The 17,753-nt window shown below is 32.0% G+C and overlaps 1 protein-coding gene across 4 annotated transcripts in view; it reads right to left on the reverse strand.

The window, feature by feature from the left end:
* Positions 1-1,109: 1,109 nt before the first annotated feature.
* Positions 1,110-17,753, reverse strand: part of LOC127700919 (small conductance calcium-activated potassium channel protein 2-like) — a 75,430-nt gene continuing 58,786 nt past the window's right edge. For all 4 annotated transcript variants that reach the window (XM_052204641.1, XM_052204642.1, XM_052204643.1 and 1 more), the window contains exon 2: positions 1,110-5,759. In XM_052204641.1, coding sequence (XP_052060601.1) covers positions 4,371-5,759 — 1,389 coding nt within the window. In that variant the 3' untranslated portion in view covers positions 1,110-4,370. The remainder of the gene's footprint in view (positions 5,760-17,753) is intronic.

Here is a 17,753-nt window from a genome sequence, read left to right on the forward strand (position 1 = left end):
ATGAATCCAGTAGATACTTTTTATGTTTATTTGAGGGAAGTCGTGTTGTCTGTTATTACCTTGTAGGTGTTAACATTCATCTGATGTGTGGTTTATCATTTATTATCCTGCAGCTGTTTACATACATTTGATGTGTGTTTAACATTTATTCTCTGCAGCTGTTAACATTTATCTGATATGTGTTTTATCGTTTAGTAACCTGCAGTTGTTAACATTCATCTGGTATGCGTTTTATCATCTCTAACCTGCAGCTGTTTACATTCACTTGATGTGAATTTTACCATTTATTACCCTGCAGCTGTTAACATACATCTGATGTATGTTTTACAATTTATTACCCTGCTGCTGTTTACATTCATCTGCTGGGTTTTACCTGTCATTACCCTACAGCTGTTTACATTCATCTGCTATTAGATTTAAGGGAGTACAGAACACTTAAGTGAGTTTACTCTCTAAAAATCAGCTGAACGCTTTAATCTACTTTTATCATTTAAGAGAAATCAAGCTTCTCAATGATCAAAATTAGTGTAATTCAAATTGCAATATATCCAATGAAATTATTCCTGTACATTGTGTGGTTCAATTGTCTTGATTTTTTTAAAATTTTTGCAACAGGTCAAAATAAATGTTTTGTCAAAATTAAATTGAAATTAAACGAGCCAAATCTATTTTAGTAAAAGTGTTGTAAAAATCTAACTAAGAATATATCTTTTTTTTAATATGTATTGTAAATGGTACACGTTTGTATGTATTTTTTATTGTTTATTAAATTATCTCATGTATTTGGTAGCAATTCCATTGTTTGGATTTTACTCTAATAAATATCTCTATCGTTGGGTTTTTAGTAAAATTTAACAGACAATAGTTATTATTGGGTTTTTATGAACATTCATAGATTGAAAATTGAATTTGAATGCAGATATTTGATATTTAAATTTGAATCGATTCAAAACTTTTGTAGACTTGTAAACCGTATGTTTTAGTTGTTGGGTCGATGCCTTAGTAAAGTCTTCCTATTTATTCCTGAATATCTATAAATCAAGATTTCCAAAAGTTAGTTATTTGTTCAAGGTTGCCTAGGAAACGCTGGAAACAACAACAACAACAAATTAATAAAATATTTTCAATTTTATTTTTTTAACATTTATGTGACCATTTGAGCATAATAACCAACAAACTATAATTAACAGTAATTGACATACAAACATACATACCACGAATTTAAGAACGCAAACTTAACAGTTCAGCATAGCTTAAACTTAAAAGATTTCATGTGGGATCCCTGATTTTCCAAAGACAAGACATAATTATGCACAAAGAAATCTTACTATTTTCAGACATGCTTACAATACGGAACAATATTGCCTGACAAGAGTGCAGATTTTCTAAATATATATCTTTTTTTTATATTAATGAAGTATGAAAAACTTCCGCCATCTTGTATGGTTAAAATAGCAGAAAACAATCGGTCCAGATTTTTAATGAAGACTGCAATTTTTTAGACAGGAAGGCTTTCTTTTATTAGATTTTCATTAAAAGAAGAAAATTGTGTGATTTTATAGTATTGTTACGATTGTTTTTACAAATAAAGAATATTGTTTGACTGATTAAAAAATCAAAACTTAGAGAAGGGCGATGACTCGAATAATAATTTTTTCCAGGAATGTAGAGTAAGTTTTTCTATTTTGTAGTATCCAGGAATGTAGAGTAAGTTTTTCTATTTTGTAGTATAGAACTATTAAAAGCATGGTGATAACACTTTACTCCCTTAAAAATATTTTATAAGAGCCATTTTCTTATATTTTATTCAAAAATTCTGTCATTTTGTCTTTTTCTTTTCACACAATAGTGTTTTTTCCTGTATATTAAATACAAAATGTGACCATTTATCCCCACCTTTAGCTTGAAAACAAGCTGAGTGCCCTATGACTTTTATTATATTTTTTGGGGGGAAAAACAAACGATGTAAACAACATTGTGATAAGGTATGAAATAATTCAGTCATTCCCATACTACTTTAATATTTACCGCTTATAAGGTTTTCTCCATATTGATACTGTCAAATATCAGCAGCAAATTACAAAGTGAAGCTTTCAATAGAGTGAGAGCAGCGTTCAAAAAGGCTTTATATTGTGTCTAGCAGCTAATATTTTACAATATCATTATTATGAAAATCTGAAAATCGATTTTTCGGATTGTATTTAAGTGTTTCGTGATAGAACCAATAGTTTTTCTTTGCTTTACATGCAAACGGGAAGTTGACTTGATAAAGTCTTGCCAATTATTTTGACGTCGGTGATAAGACCAGGGTGAAGTTGTTAAGGCTGGGCCATGTGTATTTGTAGTCACAAAGCCATGATATGCAATTTGATGTAAGGTGATTTAGATACAGGGAAACCAACAAATCAAAGTTGTTACTTTTAAATTATATACATACGTTGATTTGTCTTTCGCAGGACATTACATATTATGCACAATATCCAATCTAATTACATACATACAGAGCTATATGCAACAATGTAACATTATATCAAATACAGCGGTAGTAAGACTTCAAGTCATCCATTACTGTAAAAACAGTAAAAATAAATTTCCATTACCGCAGCGACAAAAAACTTTTTTAACTGTAGCATAATTTGCATGATTGCCAAATAAATAGTGGTCATAAATAGACATTACAATTCCAACAATGACAGTTGGTCTGTGGCTCTATGTTAATTGTCTAAACCTAGAATTAATCCACAGACAGAAATCCTATTCTATACTTATTTCACACAATATTTGTTATATAGGGATGATTAATTGCTCAGAACGTTTCGGCAGTAAGGAATTTTGAAAAATGGTGATTTGCTATAGCTTTCTGACAAATCAAATTATAGATTTTTTTTTTTTTTATTATTTTTAGCCTTATCTGATTAACAAGTGTTAACAACGACAAATTTACATGGGCGGAACTAAGTAGTTCAAAAATTTTCCAGCAAGATTTAATTTGTGACATTATTTAAAAAAATCAATCAATTTGTTTTGTCGTCAACTACGACCATTTAAATATAAAAAAAGCATGTTAGTGTACAAAGAATTAATTATAGAAAACAAATATTATTTGAATTGATTTGTTATTTTGTATTAATTTGAGGTAAAATAAGAATATATTTGTTATTTTGTATGTTGTTTTTTTTAATTTGAGGTAAAATATAACTATAAAAGCATTTCTTATAGTTAACTGTTCTATATTTGTATTACTAGTCTATACAATGATACTCATGGTTCTTTTTATCTATTTGCACTTATAACTGTTATTGTTTTAATGAATCTATTAATTCTTGGTGTTGCATGAAAGATACCAAGTATGTAAATACGAAATATATTGGATAAGTTCAATGTTTATGTCGCATATCTGTCTTTCACTACAAATTCTACCCGCATTATCCAATCCTATATCTAACCTTCACCGAAATTAAGTAGACCTATGTTGATTAGAACTCGGAAGCTCAATCATTATAATGCTGAAGTTCTAAAGAAGTAAATATTGTAAACCATCATCTGGATGTTAACCTGGTCGATAAGTCCCGACTACTCTTTGTGATCGATAAGTTATGACTTATTTTTGTGGTCGATAAGTTTTTTTGGTCGATAAGTTTCGACTACTCTTTGTGATCGATAGGTTATGACTTCTATTTGTGGTCGATAAGTTTTTTGTGGTCGATAAATTCCGACTACTTTTTGTGGTCGATAAGTTCCGACTACATTTTGATGTCCCAATGATATTTATACAAACTAAATGACTCTGTGAACATACCATAATAATGAGGATCCCAACTTGGTGAGAATGTTTACTTAAAATGTTTCACTAATACCGGTGCATCGAAAAAAGAAGAATTAAATGTCTGCTGATTAATTTAACAGATGTTCGTCATAAAAGCCTTTCTTCATTTCAGGTCTCGAACTGCTTATTTGTTTCCCTGTTCCTTTCGTCCAACTAATTTCCATCAAGTTGCAATTTATCTGCTGCAGTTCTATACATATTACATACATGTATGTTAGTTTAAGATAAAGATTAGGGACTAGGTTTGATGAATCCATCCTTTTTACAACTGGAAAATGTTGCAAAACAGTTCAATTCGACTACAAGATTTTCAAAATTTCCATATACAAAAATTAGTTCTATCTTTGCCACTTGACAATTCAATTGTTCTTTTTACAGGAAACAGAATGGCGATTTAGGTCTTAGCCATTTCATTTGACGCATGTTATATTTCACCTGAATGGTATTTGGTGATATTGATAAACGGTATTTGGCGAGATATGTATGATTATGTTTATGATTCTAATGCAATGAGTTACAATCTCAAATCGTTCAGATAACTTTATTATTTTCTCATCATGGCTGTAAATAAGGCGTCCATTTTAGTTGACATTTCTGAAAGTTTTGATTCCATATTGTTAACTTGATCTTTCAGTTCTTTGTTCGAATCCTCCATTTTTTCCACGATATCATAGACGTCATTGACAGATTTGGATATTTCTATAACACCTATAGCACTCTCGCCAATGGATGATTTCTCATTTTTAGCTTCTCTCATATTGGAAATAGCTTGCAACAGTTTTCCATGTAATCGAATTCTTTTTCTGTCGCTAACTTCGCTGTGTTTTTTCATTCGCCATAACTGTATGACGTATTTAATAACATCTGATGCCGCGTGTTTTCTTTCTTTATCTAACTGAGCCCTATAAACAAAATTGTGTACATATTTTTCAGCTCTAGATTGTTCTAATTTCTGAGCTAGGACAGCAACTAACAGCGCAGTTGTTCCTACGCCCATTAATCCAGTCGATACAGCGACAAACCTGCCACAGTAAGAGTTGGGGTAAATATCACCATATCCAACTGTTAAAAAGGTAATGGCGATCATCCACATGCAGTTGAAAAATGTTGAGTGCTCTGGGTCAGGATGGTAGTATATTTCGCAGGTGCGCATTGCCCACGTGCTAGAAAGAAGAATTGCAAGCATAATAAATATTAGGATCGTACCTGGCATTGTTGACATTAACGCTTTAAAAATAAAAACTGTATTAATCTTGACTTTGTTTAATGCTCCCAGACTTTGTGTAGCCGTATTGGTAAGAAGTCGACTGTGCACCACCAGAAATTTCCCTACTAAATAAAATCTCATCAGCATGAGAATTGATAAAATAGCATCTATAGATACATCATGTCCTTCACTCTTAGGATCGGTCACGTGAGTTGTTATATTGCCTGGAATTGGATGAATGGCACAAACCATCAGCTCTATTAAGATTTTCACAAATGTAGCCGGAAAGTTTACTGCTAGTCGCCAGTCTTCTAGACTATTGTCAGTCATGTGCAGTTGTATGCCAATCACGTGATATCCAATTACAGCCATTAAGAGTAAAAGGGTCGATACAGATATACCACTCTTTAAAAATATTGATACGGCATCTGATTTTGTTATCTTATGTGCAAATATAAGTTCATTTTCTACTAGCATGACAATCATTCCTATCAATGCCAGTGTGCATTCTATATTTACACAAATCCGACGTCGTTTGATTAGTGACTTTCGTCGACTAAGTCGATAACTAATATTATCAAATTTTCCAGGAGGTCCAAGTGCTGATAAATCTGCATGACTTCCGTTCTGACTGTCATCTTGCACGTATTTATTATATTTCCCGTTCCGGCGGTCTACTAGGGGAATTCCCGGATCTTCCACCACAGTACTACCACTCATTTTATTCTGAAAGACAAAAAAAAAAGAAAATAAAGAAAAAAAGAAAAAGAGCTTTCAATTTGAAACGTGTAATAAACAAAATATAAGATCATGTTACAGCTTAGTTTTTTTCCATCAAAACAATTGACAGTTTTTTTAAATTTTAGTTCATTTATATGTTTTGGAGTTTAGTGTGACGTCCCTTTTCTTTGAACTATAAAAAAGAAGATGTGGTATGATTGCCAATGAGACAACTCTCCACAAGAGACCAAATGACACAGAAATTAACAACTATAGGTCACCGTACGGCCTTCAACAATGAGCAAAGCCCATACCGCACAGTCAGCTATAAAAGGCCCCGAAATGACAATGTAAAACAATTCAAACGAGAAAACTAATGGCCTAATTTATGTACAAAAAATGAACGAATAACAAATATGTAACACATAAACAAACGACAACCACTGAATTACAGGCTCCTGACTTGGGACAGGCACATACACAAGTACACATTTTTGTTTAGGAGCCAGCTGAAGCCCGCCTTCGGGTGCGGGATTTTCTCGCTGTATTGATTGGTGGCCTTCAACTGTTTTCTGCTCTTTGGTCGGGTTGGTGTCTCTTTGACACATTCCCCATTTCCATTCTCAATTTTAATATAAGAACAAATTATGAATATTTCCTATTTCAGTTGACACACTCAAAACGTCTTATTTCTTTTATTTAGTCACTGCAATACACACATACCTATGTAGCAGTTAAATAAATTTATTCTTTTATTGACCGTTATCATTTAAAGGCACGTGACACCATTGATACACAGTAAATAGCAGATGAATATGAAGGAATGTCAATAATATTGATAATTTACTATAATCAATAAATTGTTTTAATATTATCTACTAATTCAACAACTGAATTAATTTTGGTCCATATCTAAAATCAATAAGAGAGCAATTGAAGAGACACACTTATAAGTACGCTCGTTGCGCTTCGTGCAAAGTGTCTTCATAATATGTGCTAGCTAGGACACTTCATTTCAGATGTCTTAGAATCACCATCGATACATATATCAAATCTACTATATTTATGCCATAATGGTGTACAATTATATTTTCTAAATTTAAAAAAATAAATCCAATTTTGTAAATGAGTATTATATACCAAAATAAATTCAAAACATCATAAATCATACTAACTACGTCATTTTTTTATATTTAAAATCTGCTTGTTCAGCATTTACTAATCTGTAACAGCTGTATCAGTTCAATATTTTAATCTATATTAGAAAACTGTTATAACGTGGATGTAAATGTCAAATTAATTCCCCTGTCATGAAAACCTATTCGATCTCCAATTTGAACTGGTATAAAACTGCTTTTGATACACAGTAAGAATTCTATATTCACATTAATCTGTCTTAACAATTCCTGTCGTTTATTTACATTTTATTTTCTATATTTTTCCTTGTGTGCATATGAATTGTGTTCAACTTAAATCTTTGTTATTTTGTACTTAATATCATCCTTAGAAAACGAATGCTGAACTCCATGCTCCTTCGTATGAATAATTGTACTCTGCATCAAATCATCCATGCGGAACAGAATTAGTAGATGTCAGGACAGCATGTAGTCTTCAGATTCTCAAGAAACATAGACATATTATATACATAGAAATAAGGAAATAGCGACATACTCTTTGAAAACCTGTATCTATTGTTTCAATGACACCAGAAAGTATGTCCTTTTTCAAATTCACAGTATCAATTTCACAATACAACAGGATAATAATTTTGGTTCCGGGGAGGTTCAATTTCATCACTTGTTTACAAAGGATCCTCTGTCCATAGAGAACCAAACATTACCATAATTTATACAAGGTTATTTTCTAAACTGCGATACAATATTTTGAAACAGAGAGATATTTCATTTTCTTGTGTCTTCAACAAGGGTCAAATAACTCTCGTCTGTTCAGGAGTAAAGTGATAAATATCACGGGCACATGATGTCTTAATTATTTTATTATAACTGTATGTTTGGATAAACAATAAGAATACGGCTTATGATTTTACATGATACGTCCATTGGGTATTTGTGTTGACCCTGTCAATTATTGACAATAGTGCGAAAACAAAAGTGCAATAAGAATTTATCAGCACATAAGGTTAACTATAAATTTTCATTCAAATAGGAGATGTGGATATACATCAAGGAGAGAGCAACCTTATAGTACAAAAACTAAGGTTGTTTCTTAAATTCTTTCTAAACTAGGTTAATTTTTGTTATTCAGTATTTATTATCATCACTAGTATTACATGTATAATCTATAATGGTTTACTTTTATAAATTGTAACTTGGATGGAGAGTTGTCTCATTGGCACTCATACCACATCTTCCTATATCTACATAAGTAGTAATACAGGAGGATCATCACTAGTATTACATGTATAAGTAGTAATACAGGAGGATCATCACTAGTATTACATGTATAAGTAGTAATACAGGAGGATCATCACTAGTATTACATGTATAAGTAGTAATACAGGAGGAGTAGGAAGAGTAGTGGGAGTAGAAATAGGTGGTAAATGAAAATGATTAGATGGAGGAGAGGGAGTTGGAGTAGTTAAAGGATACACTACAAACCAGTAAAAGTCTGAAATGGCCTATATCTGTACTCGACTGTACTAATTTTTACTCGACCAGTTTGAATTGGTCTGAAATTTACTTGATAATACTCGACTGTAGTCTGAACCATACTTAACAGTCTGAACTTGTACTCGACCCTTACTCGACCAGTACTTAACCATTTTATACGCGTCTGAACCATGCTCGACCTAGTCTGAACCATGCTCGACCTAGTCTGAACCATACTCGACCTAGTCTGAACCATACTCGACCTAGTCTGAACCATACTCGACCAAGTCTTAACCAATCTAGACCTATTTTTTGTATATATCTTTTGTATTTCATCAATTTAGGAACTGTTTTTAACAACAGCTATTCCCCCTAACTAGAAATTTGAACAACAATTTGAAATTAAAAATGTATTCAATATAGCATTGAAACCAAAATTTCACAATAAACATAATATAACTTCATCACCATTTTCATCAACACTAATCTTATATACATACATATATATCTATCACCTTTAAAATAAAAATATAACAAGCTGATCAAATAATCTCAAAACTGAATTGTGACTAATATTTTCAATGTTATTCAAAATTTTTTGAATGTTTCAGACATATTTTATGGTTACTGGACAATTTTCACCATTAACTTAAGCCTTGTATAGATTTATGGTGTCACTTGAGTTTAGTTAGTAATGCAGTGAACATTTTTTTTATTAAAATATATATAAAATAGCATATAAAGCAACTTAATAAATTTAAAAAATGACACCTTTGTTTTGTTAAACCAAGAATTTAATATAATCATGATAATAGAACTTCCATAGTAATCCTGTGATAAACTTTTAAAAAAGGAAATGTGTTCCAAAGTTACAGTAAAAATTTATTTCAATTAAATTTAAATAATTTTTGTCAAAATTAAAGACATGGCATACAAGAAGCACTTTAATAAGGTTTAATTACCTCAGTACATGTGTGTTTTACAGGTAAAAAGAAAGCCCTATTTTTCTTAAACTCGTGTATTACTTATCTAGTGAATTCAAAAGGCCTTGCGATTTAAGTTTCACAGGATGTTGCAATTTTGAATGAATGTTATTTAGAATTTAATACTCTCTGACCAGGTGTGATCTTTTTCATGAGTTTGCCAAAAGCAGGAGGTATTACTTTATACTTCACCACTAATCAGAAGAACAATTTTTTTAATTTCTTTAATTTTTATCCCTTTTTGCTTTATATTGTATATAATATATCCCAAATTATAATAATAGATATATTTCTAATAAACAATTTCAGTGATTTTGTTGGCTGTTGTTATCTCATTAAAAAGATAATTATATAACTATTGTACATTTTTTGTATGTAACCATGAAACCTATGTAGTTTTTATTTAGGAATTTAGGAAAATTAATTTTTTTTAAAAACACATGCCAAACAAGAAGCACCTTAATAAGGTTTAATTACCCTCAGTATAGGTGTGGTTTTTAGGTAAAAGAAAATCTTTTTTAAAAAAAAACTCTAAAACTTAAAATTAATATAATTAAATTATTATATAAGATAATTTGATTTAACTATCTCATCGATAAATCTGAGAATCATGTAAGAATGTAAAAAAACTGTTTTTATAATATATCTTTATTTTATTGTGGCAGTTGTCATGTCAGTTAAAAAGAAATTTATTTTAACAGTTAAAATTTAGAAAAAGTAGAGGTTATTTGGTCAAGTATGGTTCAGACTGGTCGAGTATTGTTCAGACCTTTGGTCGAGTATGGTTTAGACTGAAAAAAATAGGTCGAGTACAGGTCGAGAATGGGTTAAGACTGTTTCAGACTGGTCGAGTATGGTTCAGACTATTTTCAATGGCAAAGATAAGGGTCAAGTACAAATCAGTACAGTCGAGTATGGTTAAGACTGGGGTCTAGTTATGTCAAGTAAAATTCAGACCAATTCAGACTGGTCGAGTAAAAATCAGTACAGTCGAGTACAGATATAGGCCATTTCAGACTTTTACTGGTTTGTAGTGATAGTAGTAGTAGACGGCGAAGGATTGTGATTACATTAAAGTAAGGAACTCATCAAAAACAGTTTATAGGATATCAAAGTACTTTCACTATGTGTTAAAGTACAGTAAAATAATTTCTCAATTATTTTGAAAACTAGAATATTTTGATTATATAGTACTTTATATTATTACTATCATCACTAGTATTGTTATTACAGTAGTGGTAGTTGTAGAAGTAGTAGTAGAAGGAGAAGGGGTAAGAGAATGAACAGCAGTAAGGAAATGGAGAAGTTTTGTTCAGTGTATGTTCACTGGTGTTAATATGTCTTTTGATTGAGTTAAGCCATTTCAATTGATATTTTATAGTGTGTCTTTCTATGTTGTGATGTTACACTATTGTTTCAGATAAGAGTGAAGGTTTGGTACCATTAAAACGTTTAAACCCGCTGCATTTGTTTGCACCTGTCCTAAGTCAGAAATCTGATGTTCAGTAGTTGTCGTTTGTTGATGTGGTTCGTAGTGTTTCTCGTTACTCGTTTTTTATATGGATTAGACCGTTGGTTTTCCCGTTTGAATGGTTTTACACTAGTAATTTTTGGGGCCCTTTATAGCTTGCTGTTCGGTGTGAACCAAGGTTCCGTGTTGAAGACCGTACTTTGACCTATATTGGTTTACTTTTATAAATTTTGACTTTGATGGAGAGTTGTCTCATTGGCACTCATACCACATCTTCTTATATCTTAGTAGTAGTAGATGAATGTACAGTAGAAGGAGTATACGAAAGCTGAAAACAATTAGTAGAGACAGGAACCCATCAAAAACAGTTTATCGTTCATCAAAGTAGTGCGTAGTCTGCTTTCACTTGTACAGTAAACTAAATTAACATTGATGTGAATTATTATTCTAAAACAGATTACTTCCAGGGGAATTTAGAGTATGATATAGCTTTAATCTTTTAGTTCTTGTTTTACATAATCATAACGGGTGTGATTAGATAATACTAGAGGAAGTTAATTCATGTAAAAGTACCAGTCATAATACTAATGCATACCAGGTTAATTGCAGCATATAAAATGTTATCAAAGCTTTCATGATTTAATTTAAGCTGGTTATATCAAATGCAGGCCAACGGTTGATGGTGGTATATACAAGATGTTAAATCGGAACTGAAATGTCAACTGAAAAACAATTTTATTTCCATTCGTTGATCTGAAAAGCTATTATATTTTGAAATATGTCTCCAACAAACAATCTCTGTCAGAATTTAGCATGTTACATGACTAAATGACTACAGCTATTAACTTGCATGTCAAATATGGCTAAAAAGTAATATGTGCTGAATAATTGATCCTGACTTTCGATTGTTATTACTATTAGTTTTAAACGAAAACTCCTTTAATGTATAGTTCTGGACATAACGCTATAATAACTTATGTTAGAAAATCCAAACTTACATTATATTATAACAAAATCTTCCCAATCATTCTGTTGTGTTTTTTCCACTTCTTTTTTGTTTAATAGACAATATTTTCTTCAATTACATGTGAAATAAAAATCTTGAAGAAACAAACCTATTACCCCTAGTATGCACCTATTTTGACATCGGACTCGGACTTCTTTTAAACTGAGTTTTACTGTGCGTATTGCTTTGTGTTTCTTTATTCTACATTGGCTAGAGGTATAGGGGGAGGGTTGAGATCTCACAAAACATGTTTAACCCCGCCGAATTTTTGCGCCTGTCCCAAGTCAGGAGCCCCTGGCCTTTGTTAGTCTAGTATGTTTTTTAATTTTAGTTCATTTATATGTTTTGGAGTTTAGTGTGACGTCCATTTTCACTGAACTAGCACACGATTTTAGTTAGGGGCCAGCTGAGGACCACCTCCGGGTGCGGGATTTTCTCGCTACATTGAAGACCCATTGGTGGCCTTCAGCTGTTGTCTGCTCTTTGGTCGGGTTGTTGTCTCTTTGACATATTCCCCATTTCCATTCTCAATTTTACCTAATGAGGCATTGTGAAAGCTTTCTATGTCTCATCGTTGCGGTTGTTTTAATTATTTGTTTTTGTCTGTCACATCCTAAATGCCTTTTAAATATGTGAAATTTCATTTATTATAAAAATAACTAAAGTTCTCGTCCTTCGCATGGAATATGCCTTTCATAAAAATTCTTCATTCAAAGATTTCCGTAAGCTAAATGGAGTTTTACCCTCTTATAAGCAAACTGGTCCATTGATAAGGGGGCGACCATTTGATATTCTGGTGGGGACCGGAGGATTTAGAAAATGGATATTCTGGACTGGTAAGAACTAAAGTGAAAATAAATTTTCACGCGACAAGCCCACGCAAAAAAAAAATATCCGAGACACGCTAAAGGTGGGGATGTATATTCTGTCAGATAAAACTCCCCCCTTTTTATACTGGTGTAGAAGGATTTTTCATACGAGTACACCCTTTTTATCTATCGAGAGCTCCGTTTACTGATATATGATAAACTCGTCCAATATTTACGATTTTATCGGGGACCTAGTCTAATACTTGAATTGTCGTCTTTTAAAAAGGTCATAAGCTACGAGATAAAAAAAATAAAGTATGATTTTTTTGTTCAATCATTAATGGAAGTGAAATAGTGAAATACTAATTCGCTTTTAGCAGCAGGTTTGGATCAATTTTGTCAAAATAAGCTAAGAAACATCTCTGATGAATTATTCACTTGCAAGTGAATAATTCGACCTCATTAAATCCGTATTCATGTGACCTTCAATTTAACCCCTTAGCTAGAGATGGGTTACGCGTGAATTAGGTGTGTTCAGTTATTAAAAGGAAAATAATGTCAACATTGAAAGTGAAAGAAGAGTAAACCATTTGATGGACTGATTCGATCCACAAAAAAACTCATTCTTATACAGGTAAAAACGGTGATTAACATATATTTTTGACCTATAATATGAAATCAATCAGACCTAGAAAAATCTAATTGCACGATTCGCTATCTATTTATATCTATATTCATGTTTATATCGAGTTATATGACCGTCAGCAGTCTTCGGAGGTCACCTCGATGGTTTATTAGATGGCGTCTAGACTAAAATACATACGAAATGCCGATACATTTTATCGAGCCCATGCATTGTAAATTGTTTATTTTAGACTTTTTATAATTTGGATATACGTTTTAGTATGTTATATATCAAATATGAGAGTTTGAGTCAAATCAGTGAACATGAATTTGACAGCTAATGCCCCTTTAAGTAATTTTATAAAATGTTATAAACCGAACATTTATTGTTTGTAGTTTCCGTTTGATAATTAGTTACGATTTTTTGATATGACGTCATGTTTAGTACATCGTCACAGCACCTTTTTAAAATATATATATTCTAGGTATTGAAACCATATGATTCTTCAGTTATTCGCGATATACTTTTTTCTTATTTGAATCGACCGCAGGCACTTGTCTCTGTATGTTTTTCCCCATTTATACCACTTTAATATGTTATAAGAAGGTATATATGATTTTTTTTTCAGAGACAAGTGCCTGTGCGCTCAATCCCTACACATTCACTAAAACATCAGGTTTGGACATGAAATCTATGTAAATACTTGTAACCTCCACGCTTCGACACATTTACCAGCAGAAAGTCGGCATCACGAAGTACATTTTTAAGAAGGAAGGGCTTGCTTGTTTTAACTCACGACGGCATTTCAGGTGGCTCACGCCAAAAAGGGGCGTTCACAAATTATGTAGATCTTTTTTATGCTGAATCCAAAAATGCAAAGAAAAAAGGGGATCATAAGGCTCGTTTTTTTTTCTCAAAGCGAAACGAAAGCAATTTTGACCATATTTTCAAACATTCCCAGCCTTTTGATCTCTCATTTGAATTATGTTTGATTAATCACCTGAGTGTCGTCAACAATGGAGTACTTCAACATTACTAGAATTGCAAATTTTGTTACCCTTAAAATCCTTTAAAGATTGTATGAGAAATAACTTTTAACTTCTTTGTTTAAAGACGACAATTCATGTATTAAATGGCATTGTTATGACTCTATCTCCAATAATCAACATAAAAAGTAAAAGTTAATAGTCGTGTTTATTTATTCCCATCATAATTACGAGATGTAATGTTATCTAACGAAAGTCAAAATTAATAGTCCTAAATAGATCTTCGAGGCAAGACTATTAATAGTCCTAAATAGATCTTCGAGGCTAGACTATTTCGTAAGACGATGTTTAAATAATTAAATGGCAATATCAGAGCTTTAGAGATATGGAATATACATTTACGAACTTTTCAAAGACAATATTTAGACTATACCTGAGTCGTTGGAAAAGAGAAGGAACAGGAACAATTATTTCTTAAAGAATACGGGGTAGACCGTATAGGAATCTTTATTTTTTAAGATTTGAAACACGTGATATTTATTGATATTTTCATTGATAAATGCATGCGTTCTTATTCATCAACGTTTAGACGATGTCGGAGCTACATGTAAATTAGAATAAAAAATGCAGCTCTTACATCAACTTCGTTTGAACTCTGGTGAATAGTTGTCTCACGGGCAATCATACCAAATCTCCGTATTTTTTATATTCCTCACATACGCAATATCTATATCATTACCATGATTACCTGTCATTTGTAAAAATAAAAAAAAAACAAACAAACAAAAAAAAAACAAGAAACTCTTTTAGCTTTTATCGCTCACCAGGTATTTCTGCATGAATACAATGCAGAAGCATTTCTGTTGAATGGAAATTGTGTGGGTCAATATCTAGTTGTTTTGGGTTTTTCATAGGAGCAAAAAAAGGAGTTCGTCCTTTGTCAAGCAAATTTCAGATAACATTTTTTTGGATTGTTTGAAGTGCTGCCATTCTCTCTGGACTGTTTAAAAAGTTCTGGATGTTGCGAACATTCAGTCAGATATCAAAGCTTTTAATGTCTTTGTAGGTCCCTGTTTTCTGGGTTGTTTTTTTGTAGGTAACAAGGTATCACTCTAAATTAATAAGCAAGTACAAGTCATTGTTGACGTTATCCGTCACACACATTTGTTGTGACAAACTTTCTTGACTTTTATATGGTGTAACTGGTTGGATCTAGTTGCCAAAGGCTTGTCTTGCTAATCATTTTTGCTAATATCTACTTCTACGGGAGTGTTTAACTATCTTCACTACCCAGAATCATATAAGGCCCTTTTCAGGACCGTCCAAATATAATATAACACAAATAATCATAAATCGTTCAATTCGTTATTTCTGTTTATCTATTACAGTTTCAATATATTAGTCATTTAAATTGGTCAAAATCATGATTTAAGTGCAATACATCCTATAAGGAATCGGTTGAAAGTTTCAGTTACTTGAATTATTTGTAGATCATGTCTTAATGACCATTTTTTGCTGCTTTGAGTTCTTCTCTATTTACTATAGTTTTAACCAAAAACACAAAATTGGAAAAACCACTTTTGAAGGTAGATAACCCCAAAAGGAGACGATTTCGGCCTTTTTGACTTGTTTGTATAGATCTTGTTTTGCTGGGATAAAAATTCCCTTCGACCTACTATTGGAAAAATGAATAAAAGGTGTCATTAAAAAGCAATAATGCCTATAAATTGTTGTGTGACAATTTTAATCAAATGAGACAGTAGGGAGATTTTGAAATTCTGAACATTTTGCTTCTGCAAGATTTTCTTTATCTATAACTGTTTTCTAGATATGAGTTTTAGTCTCATTTCCCTCAGTGTTCTATGTTATGTTTGTCTGCAGGCAGAAGCATTGCATATCTATTTCATACTAGATATCCCAAGGATAATTTAGACTAGATATCCCAAGGATAATTTAGACTAGGAATCCCAAGGATAATTTAGACAAGATATCAAAGGATAATTTAGACTAGATATCCCAAGGATAATATAGACTAGATATCCCCAGGATAATTTGGCTAACTTTGGTTCTACTGTGAATTGGCCTATATATATATAAAAAAAGAAGATGTGGTATGATTGCCAATGAGACAACTCTCCACAAGAGACCAAATGACACAGAAATTAACAACTATAGGTCACCGTACGGCCTTCAACAATGAGCAAAGCCCATACCGCACAATCAGCTATAAAAGGCCCCGAAATGACAATGTAAAACAATTCAAACGATAAAACTAACGGCCTAATTTATGTACAAAAAATGAACGAAAAACAAATATGTAACACATAAACAAACGACAATCACTGAATTACAGACTCCTGACTTGGGACAGGCACATACATACAGAATGTGGCGGTGTTAAACATGTTAGCGGGATCCCAACCCTACCCCTAACCTGGGACAGTGGTGTAACAGTACAACATAAGAACGAACTAAAAAATATCAGTTGAAAAAGGCTTAACTTATCAGATGGATACAAATACAAATAATACAAATACAGTGTGGACGTGGCAGGGTTCTTCTACATCCAAACAATAAAAAGACACTAAGTACAGATCTGAGAGTACTCGCAGTTACTGACAGCTAGTTCGAAGCCACTAACAACTAATAAAAAAAAAACATGCATCAAAGACTAAATTATCAATCCGTACACATCCAACATCCAATGGATTTAGTGTAAAGACGTCATAAACAGTCAGAGAAAAACATGACCTTGTGCAATGCCAAGATACAGGTATCGACAGATTGTAGATCAATAAATGTGTATATGTATATAACAATAATATTTAGTTTGCTTTTAATTTACTGATAACAAAATCAATATTAGTACCAATAAAAACAATATTTAATGATCTAATTACAGTGTTGAATTGGTAACCTTTTAGAATAAATTTATTGAAAGGATCGATAAGTTTACAAGGATCGTTTCTAAATTTCCGAACACGGTAAACAATATTGCCGTAAAAATGAGGATGTGCAATCCCGTTTGAAATAAGTTTTCTACATGTACAACCAAACTTCAAAACCAAATCTTTATATCTGTGGAAGAATTTAGGAAAGGTTTTAAGTAATTTGTGGTAACGAAATCCCTGTCTTAATAATTTACCAGTAATACATAGATTACGTTCGTTAAAATCAAAAACGTCACAACACACACGGGCATAGCGAACGAGTTGTGAAATATAAACACCGTAAGATGGTGCCAAAGGAACATCACCATCCAAAAAGGAAAATTAACAATAGGGAACGAAAAATCGTCCCTTTTGTCGTAAATTTTAGTGTGGAGTTTTCCGTGTAAAACCGAAATATCTAAATCTAGGAAAGGAAAGTTGTTTCCGTTTAAATTTGATTTATTTAAAGTAAGTTCCTTTGGGTAAATTTCGGCAGTATATTGAGAAAATTCTTGATTATTTAACGAAAAAATATCATCAAGATAACGGTAAGTGTTGTTGAATTTATCAATTAAATGCAA

Source organism: Mytilus californianus, unplaced genomic scaffold, assembly GCF_021869535.1.
Source record: "Mytilus californianus isolate M0D057914Y unplaced genomic scaffold, xbMytCali1.0.p SCAF_5, whole genome shotgun sequence".
Lineage (NCBI taxonomy): Eukaryota > Metazoa > Mollusca > Bivalvia > Mytilida > Mytilidae > Mytilus > Mytilus californianus.